This window comes from Equus quagga, chromosome 19, assembly GCF_021613505.1.
Source record: "Equus quagga isolate Etosha38 chromosome 19, UCLA_HA_Equagga_1.0, whole genome shotgun sequence".
In the NCBI taxonomy this organism is placed as follows: Eukaryota; Metazoa; Chordata; class Mammalia; order Perissodactyla; family Equidae; genus Equus; species Equus quagga.
In genome coordinates, this window is record NC_060285.1 from 16323198 (window position 1) to 16345423 (window position 22226).

At 37.5% G+C, this 22226-nt stretch overlaps 1 protein-coding gene across 6 annotated transcripts in view; it reads right to left on the reverse strand.

Annotated features, from left to right (window-relative positions):
* The window catches only part of RIC8B (RIC8 guanine nucleotide exchange factor B), a 104867-nt gene that overhangs the window by 18701 nt on the left and 63940 nt on the right, over window positions 1–22226 (reverse strand). For all 6 annotated transcript variants that reach the window (XR_006886188.1, XR_006886187.1, XR_006886186.1 and 3 more), the window contains exons 7-8: window positions 19719–19863; window positions 8123–8267 (exon numbers count right to left, since the gene is read on the reverse strand). Coding sequence is in view for 3 of the 6 variants with exons in the window: in XM_046646571.1 (XP_046502527.1) it covers window positions 8123–8267; window positions 19719–19863 (290 nt within the window). In the remaining 3 variants the exon portion in view is untranslated. The remainder of the gene's footprint in view (window positions 1–8122; window positions 8268–19718; window positions 19864–22226) is intronic.

The following is a 22226-nucleotide window of genomic DNA, read 5'->3' on the forward strand; positions in this document are numbered from 1 at the left end:
AGTCAGGACATGAATTCCTGAATCAGGGCACATTTAATTCTTTTCTTGGTTCTTTATAAGGGCTTGGTGTAAATGATGTCCATCTTCCATAACTGACCTCAAGTCCTCTGCTACTAAAAACGACTTAACAGCTTGCTCTGAAATTAGCTATTAAAGTCACAAAATCCTTTGCTTACTGAGCATAAAAGCAGCAGCCAGAAATTCATTCGTACAGAGTAAGAACTTACCATCCATTGCCCATACAGGAAAACATTCCACGCCCCCAGTGTCACTCCAGGGATTCAGGTTTCATTTTTTTTTTTTCCTTTAAAAAGTCATCTCTCCCTCCCCCTGTACTCAGAATGTAAACACCACCACAGAAAACACAAACTGGGGCACTGAGCTATGCCCCTCTCTTATGGGAAAACGTGAATATGCTGGGGGCAGGAAGCAGGCCTAGATGCTCTCTCCCCTCCTACTCCCCACTTCAAACCAGTCTCACGCAGTTTACTACTCAGAGAGGAAGAGAAAACAAATGACAGTCACCCTAACAAAATGATGTGAGGTTTCATAAAATTATTTTTGGTTGAACAAACACTTGCCACTTTTATAACCTCAAAAGGTATAGTCTGAGACTTAACCTTCCAGGTTTCATGGTCTTAACACTGAAATTCTGGGGTCAGTTTTATTTTTTCCAAGACTCTGAGTCTTAAGATGCTTTAAGTACACTAATTATGGTGGATATTTTATTGGGTAATTTTATATTTACTATGATTTTTCCTACCTTGTCTCTGTTCCCTTCCCACATCTTCCCCGCACTCCAATCTTGTCTTCCAATTAGGTGACAAGAAGTACCTAAACTCCTATCTGTGGTATTGCATCGAGAATTCTGTATTGCATAAGGCCATTATATGATCTGACAGCAGCTATGAGCCTGGAGATGAAGACATTGAGACATACTAAAAAGGTAGGAGCAAATGAATGCATAAAAGCTGAGAGAAATTTCCAGACTTTTGCTCTTTCTTCAAATTGTTACATCAGGCCAATGTCAACAGCACTAGGTCACTTAACAAAAAAGAGCCCTGAGCTATATGAAAGTTAACTTCAATCTCTAAAAGTGTAGATTAAATTTTACCCAAAGCATTCTGGTTAAAGAAGGCGCTACCGAGTCAAAGCCTGCAGGGGCGAGGCAGTAAGAAGAACGAAAAGGACATGCTGTCAAACCCAAGGAGCTTAGGCCTGGTATGAGGGGAACTATGACCACTCAACTCCATCCACTGGCTGCCATGTGAGACCGCAGGCCTAATGTTACCAGAACTTCCACTGTCTCAAAAGAAGTTAGAAATCCAAATTTTCTTTTGCGATAGCTGAATTCTAAATTTTGACAAGTAATTAAATTATTTTAAGCACTATGTAAAACAAAAAATAAAAACATAAAACCAAACAACCCAATGTAACATCAGGCAAGTCAAGCAGAACCTACTTGTGGGCTAAATCTAGCCTGTGGCTGACAATTTGCAACCTCTAGGAAAGGCATCAGGGTTTTCAGGACACGGTATTTGGTATTCCTGAGTCCAGACCAGGGAAGAAGAGGGCAGGTGAGGTGGGAAAGGAGACATTATATGTTAATGAAGCTAGAAATGTCTCTCCAGGAAAAACTCCCGAGAATATTTGCCCCCCAACAAAACAATAAAAAGAACAGAGTGGAAATTGGCCATATCCTGATGTTCTTGAACTCCATTCCCTGGCTCCCACTCCCCAACTAGATATAGAGCGTGATAAGGGCAGGAACCTCAATCGCCTTGGAAGCCTAACACTCAGAAAGGGCTGACTGACTCAAATTTATTCAACAACTCAAAAAATTAATTTATTCAACCAAAATTTACTGAGTGCCTACTGTGTGCCAGGCACTATTCTGGGGACATCTCAATGAATGAAAACACACAAAAATTTCTTGCCTTATGAAGCTTATCTTCTAGTGGGGAAAACAGACTAAATGAATTAGTAAATTATAGGGTATGTTAGCAGGCGATAAGTGCTAAGAAGAAAAGCAATATAAGGAAGCGCGAGGTGAAGGGGTGAAGGTAGGAGCACTGCTATTTTTAATAAGGGGACAGAACAGGCTTCCCTAAGAAGATGATATTCAACTTGAAGGAGGTGAGGGAGTAAGATGTAGCTGTTTGGAGAACAGGCATTCCAGGCAGAAGGAAGAGTCAATGCAAAGGCCCCAGGCAGGAGTGTGTTTGGAGCATGACAACCAGTGAAGAGACCAGTGTGATGAGAGCACAAGGAGAAAGGGTGCAAGTACATTCCTGTGAGGACTTGGTTTTTAGCCATTGCAGAGCTCCGAGCAGTGATACTGTCTGACTTATATTTTATAAGGATCATGCTGGCTGCTGTGTTGAGAACAGACTGAAGAGGGACAAAGGTAGAAGTAACAAGACCAGTTAGAAGGCTATTTAAAATGATCCTGGCGAGAGACAAAATTTTAGATTGGACTAGACTGGTAGCAGTGATGGCAGTAAGGAGTGACTAGATTCTGAATGTATTATGAAGGTAGAGACAGAATTACCTGACAGATTTATGTGAGTTAAAATGAACTGAATAGAACTTTCATGCTTTCAGGGATGTTAGGGTTTATAAAAATACATTTTCTTTCTCTTATTTTCTATTTTGGTTACATGAAAGAAAGATAACAGATGCTCTAAGAACAGAGAAAACTATTTAAAGGGCATACATCTCTCCCTTTGACTGGCTTTGAGGAACAATATAGTAGCAGTCAAAACATAAGTGCTGACTTCACATCTGCTAGGATGGCTATTATATTAAAAAAAACACAGAAAATAAGTATTGACAAGGTTGTGGAGAAACTGAAACCTTGTGCAATGCTGGTGGCAATGTAAAATGGGATGGAGTTCCTAAAAAAATTAAACAAACTACCATATGATCCAGCAATTCCAATTCTGATTATATACCCAAAAGAAGTGAAAACAGAGACTTGAATAGATATTTGTATACCTATGTTCACAGCAGCATTATTCACAACTGCCAAAAGGTGGAAATAAACCTAAGTGTCAGTTGAGGAATGAGTGGATACACAAAATGTGGTATATACATACAAGGGAATATTATTCAGCCTTAAAAAGGAAGGCAATTTTGACATATGCTATAATATGGATGAATCTTAAAGACATTCTCCGTGAAATTAGCCAGGCACAAAAGAATACTGTATATGATTTTACTTATAGGAGGTACTTAAATTCCATTTATATGAGGTTCCTAGTCAAATTCATAGAGACACAAAGTAGAATGGTGGTTACCAAGGGCTGTGGGGAGAGGGGAATGAATACAGTTTCAGTGGGGGAAGATGAAAAAGTTCTGGAGAGGAATGGTGTGATGGTTGCTCAACAATGTAAATATATGTAATGCCACAGATCTGTACACTTAAAATTGTCTATTTTACGTTATAAATATTTTACCCCCAAAATAATAAGGCAAGGGAAAACCACAATAAAATTTGTTTTAGGCAAAGCAACAACAAAATTCTCAAAAAACACAGGCTCTGGAGTCAGGCCACCTGACCGCTCATGAACTGTGTGCCCTGGACAAGTTACTTGATGTCACTGAGCTTTGGTTTCCTCGTCCGTAAGATGGGGATAACCCTATCCCAAAGGGTTGCCGTGAAGATTAAATGAGATAATATCAGGAAAGTTCTTAGAACAAGTACCTGGCACATATTAGACACTCAATAAATAGCAGCTATTATTATTTTTTTTTTCTGCTTTATCTCCCCAAACCCCCCCTGTACACAGTTGTATATCTTAGTTGCCAGTCCTTCTAGTTGTGGGATGTGGGACGCTGCCTCAACGTGGCCTGATGAGCGGTGCCATGTCCGCGCCCAGGATCCAAACCCTGGGCCGCCGCAGCGGAGCACGCGAACTTAACCACTCGGCCACGGAGCCGGCCCCAATAGCAGCTATTATTATTGGCATAAGTGAGCCACTTGCTAAGAAATAAGCCAGAAGGCCTTGGATGATTCGGTTAAATCATCGCTATGGAGCTGCATGTGTAATCTTCATTAACTAAAGAAGCCATGCAACAACTAGGTGTTTTCTGGAGTTTGCTATAGGTAAATTCAGATATAAGACGTTTTGAAGAAACACCAGTTAATGGAGACCGAGGCTGAAAATGCCTCAAGTAATTTGAGAATTATCATGTAAATGTAACACTGATTCTACATTAAAGAAAGAGGGTAAATTATGAAACATCTTAATCCAAGTTTTTACATTCTATTAGCAATGTAAAGAACTAGGATAATGTTGTAGTCATTTGTTTATTCATTTATCAAATCAAATATTTATTAAGTGTCTATCATGTATCAGCCATACAAATATACATACTGAATACACATACATACATGAATACCAAGTTGCACTTAGGCAATTTAAAAAGTTCCAAAATGCCTTTTTAAAATTATATTGCTTTTTAAATGTTTCCTATTTCCTGTGTTAGGCTGTTGGATTAAGAGTGATATTCTTGACATAAATGATATAGAAAACTATGTTGTGAATCTATAGGAAGTGAAACCTGGAGAAAAGCTCAACACAGTAGATCAGCTAACAGATCTGGCCTTTTGCTAGCCGTTTACTCAAATTGTAATACAAAAGAAAAATTAGGAGACTCAGTTTTGAAAGGGCAAAACTGGTATGACTGCAAATATCACAAAGGCTGGTTAACTTTTAGAACCAGTGTACATGGCAGAAGTGGCAATGATTTCATGTTCGATTCTGGTCTTTGCAAGATCTGAATTTAGATTGTGTTTTATGACTGCTTATAGTAAATAAATTCCAGTTCCCAGTTGCTAGTTAAATCCTATTATACATAAATATAACAACAAAGCTCAAACTAGGCAAAGAGAAAAATCTTCAAGTTCTGGTTTCTGGTTCATTTACTTCAAGCAATATTAAAAACAAAGCTATCTTTTCATTTGTATAGCCCTGATATGTAAAGAGAATTATAATGGGACTTAAAGCAGCATAACAAAACCTTGATAAAAGACAAAGTCCCTTGCCTTGTGCTAAAGCAACTATCTATACAGCTGCTGCCACAGCTACTGCTGAGAGAAATATAGTCCAGAAGGAAACTCCCCTGAGTTGCTTGGTACAAAGGTTTAAAGCTTCTGGATGTGATTATGAACTAGTGTGGGGTATTAGGAATCTAAGGAGGTATCCTAGAGTTCTGCCCACTTTGGCCATCCCCTCCTCTGCCCCTCTATACAGCAGCCCTTTACAGACACCTCTTTGGACCAGTAGGCTCCTATATATCCAGCCTAATGCTACTGATCTAAAAGGAGACAAATGTCATTAGGTACACATCTTTCAATTGATGTTTGGAATGATGTACAAATCGTATTAGTCAGTTGTATTATACCACCTAAACAGTCAAGGGGTCTCCGTGCTCAGAAGCATAAAACAAACGGGTATAAAATTTAGAATTTAGAGATTTGGTTTCTTTTTGATACAGGACCAAAGTTTATCTGAAAACTTTTAACAAACATGGCTAGATGTACACCAAAAACCTGTGTGGCATGTAATTCTATGAGTGTAGTTTGTCTAAGTTTGCTAATTGCAGAAAGCCATTTCCAGTCCATTAAATAAATTTATTTTGACACAAAAAGCATTGTTGTGATATTAACTGTCTCTCATAGCCCACGTGTAAGCTCCATACAATTCTTGGTTTCAGATTCCACTAAAGGATTACAGGTTACCTTGGTGCGTTATTCAAAGTCCACTTACATTTTTGACAATGGGACTAGGGCCAACTGGATCAAGGGCAATTTCTCTGCTTCTGCCAACACTAGCAACTGTTGTAAATAAATGCATCACAAAAAAAGCGGACTGTGATCTTGGGAACACTGATTGGTGAGGTAAGCAATCCTTTCAGAGGCTGACTTCACAAGCTTGACCAGATTGGTAAAAAGTTTTCATAACAATTTTTAGGGAAAAAGTTGTTCGAGCTCTGTGGATCACTCCCCAGAGCACAAAGGATTGTCTCGCTTCCAAAGTACTTTATTCACCACCACTTCTACAGGGACCATTTGAATCAGCATTTTAAATTAACAAATTAAACATCCCACTACACTGTTTCACTTGAAAGAGGGAAGATGTAAGAAAAAAAGATGCTAATCTATCTGAACGGGGAAAGTGTGATGCTACGTGAAGAACGCATGCTTATACCTGTAATGAGCAATGTTTAAGAAATACAACAAGATCTCATAATGGTCACTGTTCTGACCACACTCACACACCATTCCTATGAACAGTATAGGCCAGGTCCAAAGGCTGAAGAAGATTCCAGTTAGGAATGTTAAGGCCTCCATATAGAATCTTCCTATGACAGAGAGCCAAGACAATAACAATATCAACATCATAGTCCTTGATTTAAACAAAAGGTGCTCTCCTGAAATCTAACATCATTGCCATAATGTAACACATTTCTATTTCCCAAACTATTGGGAGAGACTCAATGTTCTTGCATTTTCTCTGAGCTCTTTCTTGATATAGTAACATACTGGTGTTTGCTAGATAAGTGACTGTTACCTTTATAGAAGTCATCTACCAAAGAAAATCAACAATACACATTGGGATGCAACAATATCAACCATCCTCGAGTACCTAAGAGTTTTCTGTCTTAGTTGACTGTGTCCACATACTCTGGGACACAATGAATGCCTAATATTATTTCTACCTTCATTTAAAAATAAGACTTCTCAAGTGGCATATTTTCAAGTCTCAAATGGAGAGATATAAAATATTAAACTGATATGGAAATATAGTTTATGGAATGGAAAAATCAAGAGCTAGCAAGACTAAGAATGATGATTTCTATAATTAGGGAAAGATTAAAGTATGAGTCCTCTAACTTAGCTTCAAATACTTGATAGAGATGCCCAATTTATAACATCTAAATGGTGACAGTCTTAAGAATTTACTGCTTAGAGTCACTGCTAGCTTTTTTCCCCAAAAGTCTTTTTTTCTAGGACATACTCTATAAAATCCTGCTGAGGCTGTAACACTGGGGATGCTGTAAGTAACACTACCTACTCGGACCTGATTTACCAAGAATACAGGCCATATAAGTCCTGTCTGATTACGGAATGATCTTTTCTTTTACTTTCTGACAAATCATTACTTCCATGTCCACAAGACACAATCTACACATAAAAAAAAGAGGCCTAATTTTGCAGATAATGATTTTCTTTTTTTGATCAACTACTACATGATTCACATCACACTCAGAAGACTGCCAGTAGGAGACAGCATGTCAACATCATTGATAAGCCACAAGGAAAGGGCGTGCTCTTTTAACATTCAGAAAACTGAGTTCAAATAACTCCTAATAAGTGGAAACTAAAAAATTTACTTAAAATGAGGGTTGAGAGGGGGACAAAAAGGATGGGGAGGGAATAGAAGGAAGTAGAGGTGGTTTGTTTTGGGATAAGAGAAGAATTAGTGTCTTTGATTTGTAAGCACTGACTCAGGGAAGACTTGCTAGAGTTTCTGGTTTGCCTGTTCAGTGCACTAATGCATCTGGTAAAAGATGATTCCCTAAGTGTCTGATTAAAATTTACTGTGGAGCCAGACTTCCTTCCTTTCGCTAGTGATGTGCCTCGCTGCTTTATTCTATTGAGTCCTCAGGGTTTCTGTGTAAGAGGGAAGATCAGAATGTATGGAACCTACATTTAGATTTCTGAGAAAGATATTTAAACACTTGGTCCTGTTATACCTTACAAATTTCAACCTATGGAAAAGAAAGCAAAAAGTAAGCAACAATACTTTTAAAGTATATGACAGTAGATCTCTAAAAACACCCTCTGTCTTAATGCTTGGGAGAGGATAATGAGCATGTTGAAAATATCATGCAGCAGAACACTTCTTGCGGTATTATCCTTCCTCAATCACTTGAAGTCACTCTCTAAGCCCACTAGCTATGAAACTGCCTCTAAAAACACTATTAAATGGAAAGCTTCCAAATCCACAAAAGAAAAGAAATGCTTGGAAGTGAAAGACAAACGAAGTGAAAGGGCAAATAACCAACTCAAAGGCAAAGACATAGTTAGGTGAAAAGAAACTTGATACTATACTTTGGTTTTGCATTTTTGTATTCTTCAGTGTCTGTGTCCTCGTCCTCTGAGTACCAATTATCTCCTCTTCCTCCAGCCAAGAGGCCCCTGGCCGCCAACAGTCCTGCAGCATTCCCATAGCCAGTGTATTTCAGCAGGCTATCCACTGCAAAAACAGAATAGGTTTTTAGACAGGAATCCTTGGGTGCGCAGTATTGTCACCAACTACTCACCAACACAGGGAGGCTGGAGATATACGCTGCGGCAGTAAATCATAAAACTTGAGAGGTTTCCAAAGCGTGGTAGTGGTTACACTGAATTACCTACAAATTCTCCTACATGCTTTGAGGGCCAAAAACCTTTTTTCAGGTATCAGAAATTCAAATGGAGCTGTTTTGAATATACTGTGTGGGAGGAGTGGGGCCTCTAACCACTGGGCCCTGGAAAGGGTGATGCTGTAAGTTTCTGTTCACAAATCTTATCTCTTTATCCAGTTTTAGAGAAATGATGATTAGAAGCTGGTGTTAATGAAAGCCAAATTGGGTTTTTACCAATATAGCACATAACATAAAATCTTTTTCATACCCTTTATAGGAATTGGAGAGAAAGAGTATAGGAAATAAGAAAACTTGAAGATATTAGCAAATAGGATAGGCTAAGTTACTGCTTTTTCAAAAAAGTCAGCAACAATATGTAAGTACATGACACCCACCGAGAAGGCAGGCCCAGGAATTAGACTGGCTGGAGGCTCTACCAATGCCTAGATGGTTGGCCTTGGGTAAGTTAGTTTTTAGGTCTGTACCCCAATTTTCTAATCTGGAGAATTGGAATAGTAATATCTACCTCACAGATAAATACATGCAAAGTGCTTAGAAAAGTATCTGGCACGAAGTAAACACTCATTCTTTTTTTTCCTTGGTAAAATGATCATTTTAGACTTATCTTAGTCAACCAAAAAAAAAAAAAAAAGCCCAGTGTAGAATTTGGTGCAGGTCCTCGGTAGGTATTACCTTGTCATCAGTGTAAGGTGATATCTCTAAGGTGAGCAGACACATAAACTTTTGCAGGGAAGCCCTGAATTGTAGAAATTATTTTTTTGTGATGATTTCTAAGCAACTTTAAGGAAGATACTAAGCAATTATTAGCAGCTTTATTTAGGAGCACTCTCTTTTCTTCAGGTACAATTTCAAAGTGAACACTAGAATATTCAATCAAAAGGTAAAAATTGGTAAAATTTATTTAAGGCTTTCAATAAAATGTCATCCTAAAGACAACTGTAGGAAACAAAACATAACACTGTCTCATCCATGTATAAAGCCCTAGTAAAATCTACATCTGAATTATAATTGTAATTCAGATCACTTACTCAAAGAAGACAAAATAAAGCTAGAGAAGTTTCAGAGGAGGGCAATTAAAATAACTTTGGGGAGCTGACAGGGGCAGTGGATAGGGAAATGCGTGGGTAAGGAAAAGGGAGATATAGGGTCAGAATCTGCTCCTGAAGGGCATGGAGAGGACAAACAGTCCAGGACAGAGTTGTCCATTAAATTTTCAAATACTTCAACAAGAGGGTACCTCCTTTGACATTGAAAATAGGTAGTTTGGGGACAAATAAAATGTAGTCTTGCTTTCAAAGGATACAGCACACTGGTGAAATTTGTGCAAAAGGAAACATGGATTAATAATATAAGTAGATTAAATAAAGTTTATACTTGTCGCTTTCAACCATTTTCTACCTTAAAACCTATTGGTAACTGTAGCCTCTTTGGTATTAATTCTAAGTGGATGCTGGATAGAACCATATTAGAATTTAATGAGGGATGATGGTGGAATAATTTGAAAGCCCTCTGAATAAATCTGATATGCTCCCTCTTGCCATCAGTGCCTCTGCAAGATGCAGTGGTTTAGAGAAATAATGAATTCTTAATGGGTAGGAAGTGAATATCCAGTGTATACAGGTATCATTAATATTCATCGAATTCAGACATGACTTTAATGACATGGTCAGACACAAAGTCACTGAGGCTGAAGGATCTTCCCACATGGCACTGATACTCTCATTGTAAGCATTTTTGATGAGGTTTATTTTTTAACAAATAAGGATGTTTGGTGGTTCCAGAAAAGAAATATTCATTGAAATTGTTAAAATCTAAATTGAGATGATATGAATAAATGGTTTAAAAGAATATACTTAAAAACAAAAAATAATAAAAAAAAACATAAAATGTAAATAACCTACAATGGCTAAAGATTAAAACAGCTTAACAATGGAGAGTTTGGGGCTGGCCCAGTGGCATAGTGGTTAAATTTGCATGCTTTGCTTTGGCAGCCCGGGGTTCACGGTTCGGATCCCAGATGCAAACCTATACACTGCTCATCAAGCCATGCTGTGGAGGTGTCCCACAAACAAAATAGAGGAAGACTGGCAACAGATGTTAGCTCAGGGCCAATCTTTCTCACAAAAAAAAAATTAAAAGAAAAAAGAATGCAGAATTCATGAAAGATCAAAACAGGTTAGAAAGAAGTAAATGGAACACTAAATAACCTGCTTTCTTATGCAGAAAATCCTCCTTGAAGCTAGTTAATAGCAAAAATCCCTAACATTTTTATAAAAATAAAGTTTACTGGGGTTGGCCGGTGGCCGAGTGGTTAAGTTCGTGTGCTCCGCTTTGGCAGCCCAGAGTTTCGCTGGGTCGGATCCTGGGCGTAGACATGGAACCACACATCAGGCCATGCTGAGGCGGCATCCCACACAGCACAATCAGCAGGGTCACAACTGTAATATACAACTATGTACTGGGGGGCTTCGGTGAGAAGCAGAAGAAAAAAACCAAAGAAGATTGGCAACAGATGTTAGCTTAGGTGTGCCAAGCTAACATCTGTTGCCAATCTTTAAAATAAATAAGTAAATAAAGCTTACTGTTCATTTACTGGAAGAAACATTGTGTCAACTCTGTGACAGTTTGGGTTACAAAGATTAAGACACACCTTACCTTCTATAAGGCTATATAACCAGTAGTTCTAAAGTCAAATGAACTTCTATTAACACTAAAATACTTAAAATTGGGGCTTGGGGGAGCAGAGACAAACGGATTACAAAATTCTCACAGTGAGAAGCATTTTCTTTGTAAAGTTCTGATTGACATTACAGTAGTCCCTCAGTATCCCCAGGGGATTGGTTCCAGGAATGCGTGTGGATACCAAAATCCTATATAAGCTCAAGTCCCTTATATAAAATGGTGTAGTATTTGCATATAACCTATGTACATCCTCCCATATACTTTAAATCATCTCTAGATTACTAATACAATGCAAATGCTATGTACATAGTTGCTATATAGTTTAGGGAATAATGACAAGAAAAACAAGTCTGTATGTACTCAAAACCATGACGCAACCATGTAGGCCTTTCACTCTGCAGTTGGTTGAATCTGCAGATGCAGAACCCAGGGATACCAGAGTGCACTGTATTTGGTAGAGTGTTTCTAGATCCTTTTTAGTTTATTTTCAAATACACCGTTTAACATCCTATTTGAATTGGGAAAGTAGTAAAAGAAAAATGGATTCGACTTGGATGTTAAGGTGAGCTGCAAAGATTCTTCAGATGGTCCTCGGGGAAAAAAAAAGAGACAAATATATCTGTTTTTTGGTCATAGTAATCATCCATACAGTTAGGTGAAACTGCTGTAGAAATGAAACAAATCAGCATTCAGTCAGAAAGTTGCAAGAAATATTTTATTGCTGTTTTACCAAGATGCTAGAGGGCGCTATCAACAGAGGAACGCAGCCACCGCCGCACACCACGTGAGAACTGCACTAGGAGTAATGGTATTAACTGCTGACACAAATGGGGGTTTATCACACTCTACCATGAGAACAAAAAAGAGGTTTTGCTCTTTTACCAAAGAGAGAGAACAGCAGAGCCAGGTCTACCCAGAGACCATTCCCCCTTCTCTGTTACACAGAGAAGGATTTATAATTCTTTTCCTTCTAGTCAAATACTATTTAGAAATCCTATACTAGTAGCTTCTTCTAACTAGTCTATTTCCATTCTCATACTCCTTCATTCCTTGTTCCACACAACTGCCTATCTTTGAAAAGCAAAAATATGTTATCACCTTCCTGGATAAAACCTTTACTATCTCCCCTATAGGCTAAAGCTCAAGTTCTAAAGTAGGGCGTAAAGTGTTCTTCATTTTGTGGCCTCTGCCTTCTTTTCCAAAGTCATCTCCTATTACTCCTGCACACTGGGGATTCCTCATACCTTGAACTAGTTTCTTTTCTGTACATACCAAGGCTGTTTCCCATTTCTCTGTGAAGACTTTTTCTGACCTTTTCCACACCACCCAATCCTTCCCTCTTCCAGGTCACCAGACTACCTGGCACATTCCTCTCTTATGGTGTTACAACAGTGTACTGATATTATTACTTGATATGGAGAAATCCACAAGACAGTGTATTTACCACAGTGAATTCATAGCACAAATATTTGCTCTTTCATTAAACATTTATGGGGGCATCTACTATCTATAAGGTTCTTCGTTAAACACTGGGGATCCAAAGATGAAGAAGACACAATCTCTGATTTAATGAAAACTCAATGTCTATAATGCAAGTTTGACAAATAAAGAGTTACAACATAGCAAATGTCAGAAGTATTAAAAACAGAGATAAGTAAAAATGGTACAAGGCAGATAATGATTAACTCTGCCTTGGATGATCAGAGAAATCTTCACAGAGATGATGCTAAAGCTGATCTTCAAGGATAAATAAAGCTCACCATGCTAACAAAGATGGAGAAAGGCATTCTATGTAAGAGGAACAGCATCTGCCAAGCCATGGATATATGCCAAGAAACAGTAGAGTATAATCAGGCAAGAATAAAAAATTTAGTATGATTAAGTAGAGAGTGTATAGTGGATTTAGAATATACTACAGAGATAGGCCATGGAGGTAAATTTGGATTTTACCATGCAGGTGACAGGGAGTCATATAAGGGAGAATGACAAGATTATATTTGTATTGTAGAGCAATCCTTCTGCTAGCCACGTGGAAGACAGAAGAAAACCTGGCCAGAAGCAGAGAGCTATAACTATTTTAATAGTTTGAGACATACACAGATTTGGGAATCCCCAGCAAATAGGCTGAAGCAGAAGCCAAGGAATAAGATGAGATCACCCAGGGAGCAATGTAAAGTGAGAACAGGGGCCAGAAGAGAGCTCTAGGGAACACCAGCAATTAAATGTGGACAAAGAGAGTAATTAGCAAAGGAGACTGAAAAGAACAGCTTAAAGGAAATCTAGGAGTGTGTGGAAGCACAGAAACAAAGAGAGTGCTCAACGGTGTCAACTGTTATGAGAAACATAGTAAGATAAAGGTTAAAAATATCCATTGCTTTTGAAAATTAATTTGTGACCTTACTGAGAGCATTTTCAGTGGAGTCTGAGGGGCAGGGAATGGTGTTAGAAAGCCTGACTTGCAGCAAGCTGAAGCCTGAGTGGGTAGTAAGGAGACTAAAGAGAAAAACATGTCAGTCTTTCAAGATGCTAAGATGTGAAGGACAGTGACATGAAGATGTATATAGGTTAAGGGAACCACATAGGGAGAGCTAAAAAACAAAGGAATAGAAGGTAACAAGGCTTCCTGAGAAGACAGGAAGAGAAAAGATCAACAGGAAAGGGAGACTTCAGCTCTGAGCTAAACAAACACCTATTCCTCTGAGACTGAAATAAAGGAGACAAAAGTAAGTTTATAGGTGTGGGGCTGGGGCTACGTGCTGAAGAAGTTCAAGCCTTATTTATCTCTGCAATTCAGTCCTTGTCATAATGCCTAGCATGTACTGGAAATTAATGAATGTGTTAAAAGGGGGGAAACCCCTCACAAAGGCAGCGGGTTGTTGTTTTTTTTTTTTTCCTTTTTTTTTTTAATTGAGTTATTGATAGGTTACAATCTTGTGAAATTTCAATTGTACATTAATGTTTGTCAGTCATGTTGTAGGTGCACCACTTCACCCTTTGTGCCCACCCCCCACCCCACCTTTCCCCTGGTATCCACTAAACTGTTCTTGGTCCATAGTATTAAATTCCTCATATGAGTGGAGTCATACACAGATTATCTTTCTCTCGGTGGCTTATTTCACTTAACATAATTCTCTCAAGGTCCATCCATGTTATTGCAAATGGAATGATTTTGTTCTGTTTTGCAGCTGAGTAGTATTCCATTGTATATATGTACCACATCTTCTTTATCCATTCGTCTGTTGCTGGGCACTTAGGTTGCTTCCACGTCTTGGCTATTGTAAACAGTGCTGCAATAAACATTGGGGTGCACAGGACTTTTGGGATTGCTAACTTCAGGCTCTTTGGATAAATACCCAGTAGTGGGATGGCTGGATCGTATGGTAGTTCTATTTTTAGTTTTTTGAGGAATCTCCATACTGTTTTCCATAGTGGCTGCACCAGTTTGCATTCCCACCAGCAGTGTATTAGGGTTCCTTTTTCTCCGCAACCTCTCCAACATTTGTTGCTATTAGTTTTAGATATTTTTGTCATTCTAACGGGTGTAAGGTGATATCTTAGTGTAGTTTTGATTTGCATTTCCCTGATGATCAGCGATGATGAGCATCTTTTCATGTGCCTATTGGCCATCAGTATATCTTCTTTGGAGAAATGTCTGTCCATGTCTCCAGCCCATTTTTGACTGGGTTGTTTGATGTTTTGTGGTTGAGTTGCGAGAGTTCTTTATATATTAAGGATATTAAGCCTTTGTCAGATATATGACTTGCAAGTATTTTTTCCCAGTTAGTGGGTTGTTTTTTTGTTTCAATCCTGTTTTCATTTGCCTTGAAGAAGCTCTTTAATCCGATGAAGTCCCATTTGTTTATTCTTTCTATTGTTTCCCTTCTCTGAGAAGAGATGGTGTCCGAAAAGATCCTTTTAATACTGATGTCAAAGAGTGTACTGCCTACGTTTTCTTCCAGAAGCCTTATGGTTTCAGGACTCACCTTTAGGTCTTTAATCCATTTTGAGTTTATTTTGGTGAATGGTGAAAAAGAATGGTCAATTTTCATTCTTTTACATGTGGCTTTCCAGTTTTCCCAGCACCATTTGTTGAAAAGACTTTCTTTTCTCCATTGTATGCCCTCAGCTCCTTTGTCAAAGATAAGCTGACCATAGATGTGTGGTTTTATTTCTGGGCTTTCAATTCTGTTCCATTGATCTGTGCACCTGTTTTTGTACCAGTACCATGCTGTTTTGATTACTGTAGCTTTGTAGTATGTTTTGAAGTCAGGGATTGTGATGCCTCCCGTTTTGTTCTTTTTTCTCAGGATTGCTTTAGCAATTCGGGGTCTTTTGTTGTCCCATATGAATTTTAGGATTCTTTGTTCTAATTCTGTAAAGAATGTCATTGGGATTCTGATTGGGATGGCGTTGAATCTGTAGATTGCTTTAGGTAGAATGGACATTTTAACTATGTTTATTCTTCCAATCCATGTACATGGAATGTCTTTCCATCTCCTTATGTCATCATCCAATTCTCTCAGAAAGGCCTTGTAATTTTCATTATATAGGTCCTTCACTTCCTTAGCTAAGTTTACCCCAAGGTATTTTATTCTTTTTGTTGCGATTGTGAATGGTATTGTATTCTTGAGTTCTTTTTCTGTTGGCTCATTACTGGAGTATAGAAATGCTACTGATTTATGCAAATTGATTTTATACCCTGGCAGCGGGTTGTTTTACAAATTATTTTCTTTTATTAAACTATGTAAGGCCTATCTTTGGGCCCCCTGTAGAATGTACACAATTTGCAGAGCAGATAATAAGTTTAGTTTTGTCAGAGCTCAACAAAACAAGTTGGTGGCACAAGTTAACTTGTGAGGCACTATCAGCTGGAGATACCGTTTAGCCTGGCACAGATGGGTATTTAAGACACTTGGATGGCTCTTTCTGTGCCAAGTATTCCATAAAATTTTGCCCTTTGTATCTCGCCCCATTTTTAATTTTCCTTCTTAATCTAGTCTCTGTGGTCCTAACCCAAATTGATTGCTGCTTGCTGTCTCTACTTAGTGGTCTGACCTTTGATCAGGTACATTCAAACCTAGCTTTGAACATCCTTAAGAGAAAAGTTCAGCCACTCTGATAAATTATTTGAAATTTATTTGATTTTGATATAGTCTGCCTCGAAATCCAACCCAAACTCCAAAAATTGACTTACAAGTTGAATGTGGACTACAAATACTTTTTTTCTGCCAGAAGGTTTTAAATTAGAATTCGTTGACAGCGTTTAAAAACTGGGAGATTTTATGTGAAAATCCAGAGTCCTGGCTTTTCCTAAAAAATATGAAAGATTTGCTAACAGTGGCCACATATGCCTTCATAGTAACAATCAGCTAGAGCTAGATAGCAGCAATGTCCTCTTTCCAGTCCCCTTGCTCCTCCATTCCCAACCCACTGTCTCCCCAACAATGAGCCAAGTCTCAGTTTTCATTTATCATCTTATGTCCAGTGCATTTGACTTACTTTCATTACCTTCTTGGCACTTGTAGGCATTTGAGTTTGTGACCCCTGATAAGAAAGCAAATAACATGAGGGCAGAGATCTTGTTTATCTTGTATACCTCTGTATTCCTAGGGTCTAGCTCAAAAAGTATTTGATGAATGAGTAAATTTTTATCCAGAAGAATACATCTACTAAACTTAAAATCAAATTGGAAGGAAAAGCAGATGAGTACATATAGAATTGTTACAGGTCAAATGAAAAAGATACAATTTTGTTAACATGAGTTGGCTTTGGGCTCAAAGTTAGGACTATGAAACCTCAAATAATGGGTCCAATAGAGATAAAGCTAACCGTTTCAAATGAAAAACAATTAACAAATTCATTTATAAATGTATATACCATATTTGCTATGACACTCACTAAACTTATTAGTAAGGTGGTTATATTTAGATACGTTAACTTATATACTTAGATATGAAATTATAGAAGAAATAAACTTTATTTTTCCTCTTTTAAACACTTTTTACAAAATACCCAAGAAATGCATACTCAGTGCAGAAAAATTATAAAATACAGAGAAACTAAAAACAAAATCACCAGTCATCCTACTACTCAGAGGTAACTGGATAATATTTTGGTAAATCTTTTTTAATGAATAGATACACATATGTGTGGTTTAGATTTATGTATATACATACATAATTACACTTTAAAAAAACAGCTAATTTCTGATTTCAGAAAAATTGATTCAATTCAGCCAGTATTTACAGATTACTATATACAAGACACTATACCAGTCACTTAATTCCAAGATGCTAAATCAATCTTTTTTAAAAGTCATGAAAGAATTGAAGTGTTTAAAAGAGCGGATGTTAAATAAACTAGTCTATGATAGTAGTCGAGATTATTATGAGAGGAAATCTGGCAGAATGGACAGACAGGCCTCAAATTTGGGCTTCAGCCTTAAGCAACAGTGCGACCTTGGATAAATTACTGAAAGGCTCTCAAGTGCCAGGTTGCCACATTTATGATACTAAAATAATAACAATAATATTTAGCTTACAGAGTCCTTATGAGAATTAAATGAAATTATGCATAAATGTCTGGCACATGATATCTCAATACATAATAGCTATGTTTATTATCATTGTTATGATATTGATCAAATTATGTTGCTAATATACCATCTTAGAAACTGAAGTGGTTAGATTAATCAGTCAGAAATGAAGTTTAAGAATTCAATGGATACAACTCAAGAGCAAAAAAGCAAATAATTCAATTAAAAAATGGGCAAAGGACCTGAATAGACATTTTTTCACAGAAGACATACAAATGGCTAGCAGATATAGGAAAAGGTGTCCAACACCACTAATCATCAGGGAAATGCAAATCAAAACTACAATGAGAGATCACCTCACTCCTGTTAGGATGGCAAAAAGACAAGACATAATAAGTGTTAGCAAGGATGTGGTTAAAAGGGAAGCTTGGTACACTGTGGATGGGAATGTAAATTGGTGTAGCCACTACGGAAAACAGTTATGGAGGTTCCTCAAAAATTAAAAATAGAACTACCATATGATCCAGTAATCCCACTTCTGGGTATATCCAAAGGAAAAGAGATCAGTACCCCCAAAAGATGCTTGCACTCCCATGTTCATTGCAGCATTATTCACAATAGCCAAGATATGGAAACAAGCTAACTGTCCACTGACAGATGAAGGGATACAGGAGATGTGGTATATAATGGAATATTATATATATATTTTATAATTTCAGCCATGACAAGAAGGAAATCCTGCTTTGCGACAACATGAATAAGCCAGACAAAGGCAAATACTGTATGATCTCACTTCTATGTGGAAGCCTCCCAAAAATTCAAATGCATAGAAACAGAGGGTAGAATGGTGCTTACCAGGGGTTAGGGGGTGGGGGAAATGGGGAGATGCTGGTCAAAGGATATAAGCCTTCAGCTATGAGATGACTAAGTTTTGGGGATCTAATGTACAGCATGGTGACTATAGTTAATAATACTGTAGTGTACACTTGAAATTTGCTGAGAGTAGATCTTAAGTATTCTCACTACAAAAAAAAGGGTAACTATGTGAGGTGGTGGATCTATTAATTAACCTGATTGTAGTAATCATTTCACAATGTATATGTATATAAAATCATCATTTTGTATACTTTAAATATATACAATTTTATTCATCAATTACACCTAAATAAAGCTGGGGGGAAAAAAGAATTCAACTGACTTAAGATTTTGAGGAAGTGAGTGAAGTTTTCTACCTCCAAATTATCTATTTCACAAAACTGGGGCACTTTAAAAAAGTAGAATATAAAATCTGCTTAGATGGGACTTTTATACTAGCACATTTATAAAGTAGGAGATGAAGAAAGAAATAGGTAGGAATATCTGAATAACTTAGTAAAAGTTCGTTGTTTGGAGAACTTGCCTTTTGCCAAGCAAAAATAACCCATACAATTTTAGGAAATATTTTTAATTGTTGGACGTATCTCAGAAGACAATCACTTTATATACTTACAGAGTATTATTTATTATATTGTAGTAGTTACTTTTTAATTTGTCACTATCTCTATCTTACCCTTATCTCAAGGGTAAGGGGTATTTCTTAGATATTTTTGTACTTCCATCCAATATATTATATAGCTCACATTCAATAACAATTGATTAAAGAACTTAATGAAAAAACCAAAACTCCTATAGCTTTAATTCTGAGAGGAATTAAAGGGGAACTAACCCGGGTCTTTGCATGGTTATCAAAATAGTAGCACTTGAATTACTTAGAGAGGTTTTTCATAATGGCTCCAGGTCCTGACTCATCAAGATTAAGAAGTCTGGGTTAAGGAAACAGAGGCAAAGTTTAAATGTGAGTGTGTTTGGTAATATTTCTGTCCCCATGTCTCAATGAATTCAGAAGCGTACAGAAAGCGTTTTTAAATTATTAATTTTTAATATCTCCTCAAGCCCTCTAATAGAACAGATAAAGAGAAAACTCTCTGAAAAGAGTAGAATGAGATGGGCACTACTAACAAAAAGATTTCTCAAATTCCCCCAGAAAGATAAAAAATTAGAGGGCAAAGAGAGTTTAACCTACCTCTCTCTTTGCAAAGGACAAAAAGGAATTCAGCAGCAATTTGCTTGACTCCAAGGTCAACATGTGTCATGAGGCGCACCAGCTTATTTCGCACAGTTGAGCCAACTTCAGGTCGATTTGTCACATCCCTCAATGGTGGTAAAACCTAATGGCACAAATGCAGAAACCATCATAAGTCATAAGTACTAGAGAAAGCAAGAGTGGTACCACACAACTGGTCAGTCTTGAATGTCAACTGAGCTCAGTTTTATGAGTGGAAAAAACATTTAAAAAAATAAATAGGTTTGCTTCCAAATAAAATAAAACTAACAACAAAAAACAAAGCTCAAATAATTTCATGACTGTAATGAAATTTCATTTGAAGAGAAACATCTCTTCACTATACCACCATGATATATTCAAATCCATTTCTGAGTTTTCCCTCATCTCAGCAACCGGAATGCCTCCGCTTGCCTCTAGCAAAATTCATTTTAAAGTCTGGGTGAAGTTTCTCTTTCTTCCATGGAGACTTCCTTAATACCCTGACTCATATTGATTTTCTCCCTCTTTTAATTCCTGCAGCACTTTCAGTATTTACTAAAAAAATCTGTACTTATGTTGTCTAGTTGTTTTATTTTACAATAAAAAAATGGCTATTAATTATTGAGTACTTCCTATGCGCTAGTTGCTGTATACATACATTCTCTATAATCAGTCCTCACAGTGACCTTGCAAAGGAGGTAGTAACATCACCATCATCCCTATTTTATACATTGATCCTCAGAGGGCTTGGTTCTTCTGTTTGTTTGCTCACTTACTCACCCATCTATCGACCTAGACCCCTTCTCGTCTGGTTCTCCTCCTACCTCATGGGTTGCTTCATCTCAGCCTCTTTTGCCAATTCTCTTTTCTCTTCTTGTTTTCTAAGTGTTGGAATATTCAAAGGTTGAGCTCTTGCGCAACATTTCTTCACTATTTTCACTCATTCTATTGGTGATCTCATCCAGTTTTATGGCTTTATATGTTCTCTATCTACTGATAATGCCCTGAATTATATCTCCATCTTGATTTCTTCCCTGAGCTCAAGACTTTCATAGGCCTCTCAAATTTAGCATGTCCTAAATGGAACTCTTGATGCTCCCACCAAAGTTGTTCCTTCTGCAGTTTTCCATCTCACTAAATGGAAAGTCCATTCTTCCAACTGTTTAGTACAATAACCTTGGAAATATCTTTGACTCCTCTCTTTCATACCCCACATCCAATCCATCAGCAAATTACTTTGGCTCTACTTTTGAAATATATTCATAATCTAACGACTTCTCACTACCTCCTCTAGTATTACCAAAACCAAACTACAATATTTATCGCCTGGATTATTACCACAGCCTCCCAAGTGCTCCCTGATTCCATACTGGTCCTTCTATGATTTATTCTCTACATAGAAGCTAGGATAATCTTTTGACAGTCAGATGATGTCATTCCTGTTCTCAAAGTCCTCCAGTTCCCATGGCTTCTCAGCTTACTGACAGTAAAAGATGAAGTTCTTACAATTCCCTTAGGTTTCACATAATCCAGCTTCCTTCTACTTTTCTGACTTCATTTCTACTATACTCCTTGCTTACATCGCTACAGCCACACAGATCTCCATGGAGCTCCTTAAGCACACCAAACACTTTCCTGCCTCACAGTCTTTGCATTTACTATTCCTTCTGCCCAGAAACTTTTTCTAGAAACTGGCATGGCTCATTCCCTTACTTCCTTCAGGATTCTGTTCAAATGTCATTTATAGCAGGACATTTCCTGACCACTCTATATAACTAGCCTTTAGCATTCTCTTTCTTATCCCTCTTCCAACTCTGCTTTAATTTTCCTCAAAGCACTTATCACCACCTGACACAGTATATATTGATTTCTTTACTGTCTTTCTTCTTCCACAAGAGTCAGTTCCATGGGTGCAGGGATTTCTTTCTGTTTTGTTCATTGCTCTCACTGCCTGTCATAGTACAGGTGTTCAATAAACATTTGCTGATTAAAGAAGAATGAATTAATTCAAGTCACTTTTTTAAAGTGCTTTCTATAAGCTAGGCACTATGCTAGGAAATGAGGATAGACACAAAGTCAAATAATAATTTACAGTGCCAGGCCCTTTACATGTATACTATTTTATTGAATCCATTCAACTGACTTTCTTTCTTGCCTCTCTTTCTAGACTGAGTGCCTACCATGTATCAGGAGGTCCTGGAGGCACTGGAGACATGCTGTGAACAAAAGTGGAAACTAAATCTCAGAAAACTGAGGAGTCTAGCCGAGTGTTTACAGAATCCATATTTCAACACCTCTGGTGGGGAGCGTACAATGCTCTTTGTGCTCTATAGGCAAAGACTCATTATATGATAAATTCTGATTATTTGATTCAGCCAACCAGACTGAGTTTATCTCCTATTTTTAGAAGAATGAGGCATGTAACAAGTGACTTCATGTAGTATGTGCCTAAGTTCCAGAGTCAATAATCTATTAACCAAGGGTATC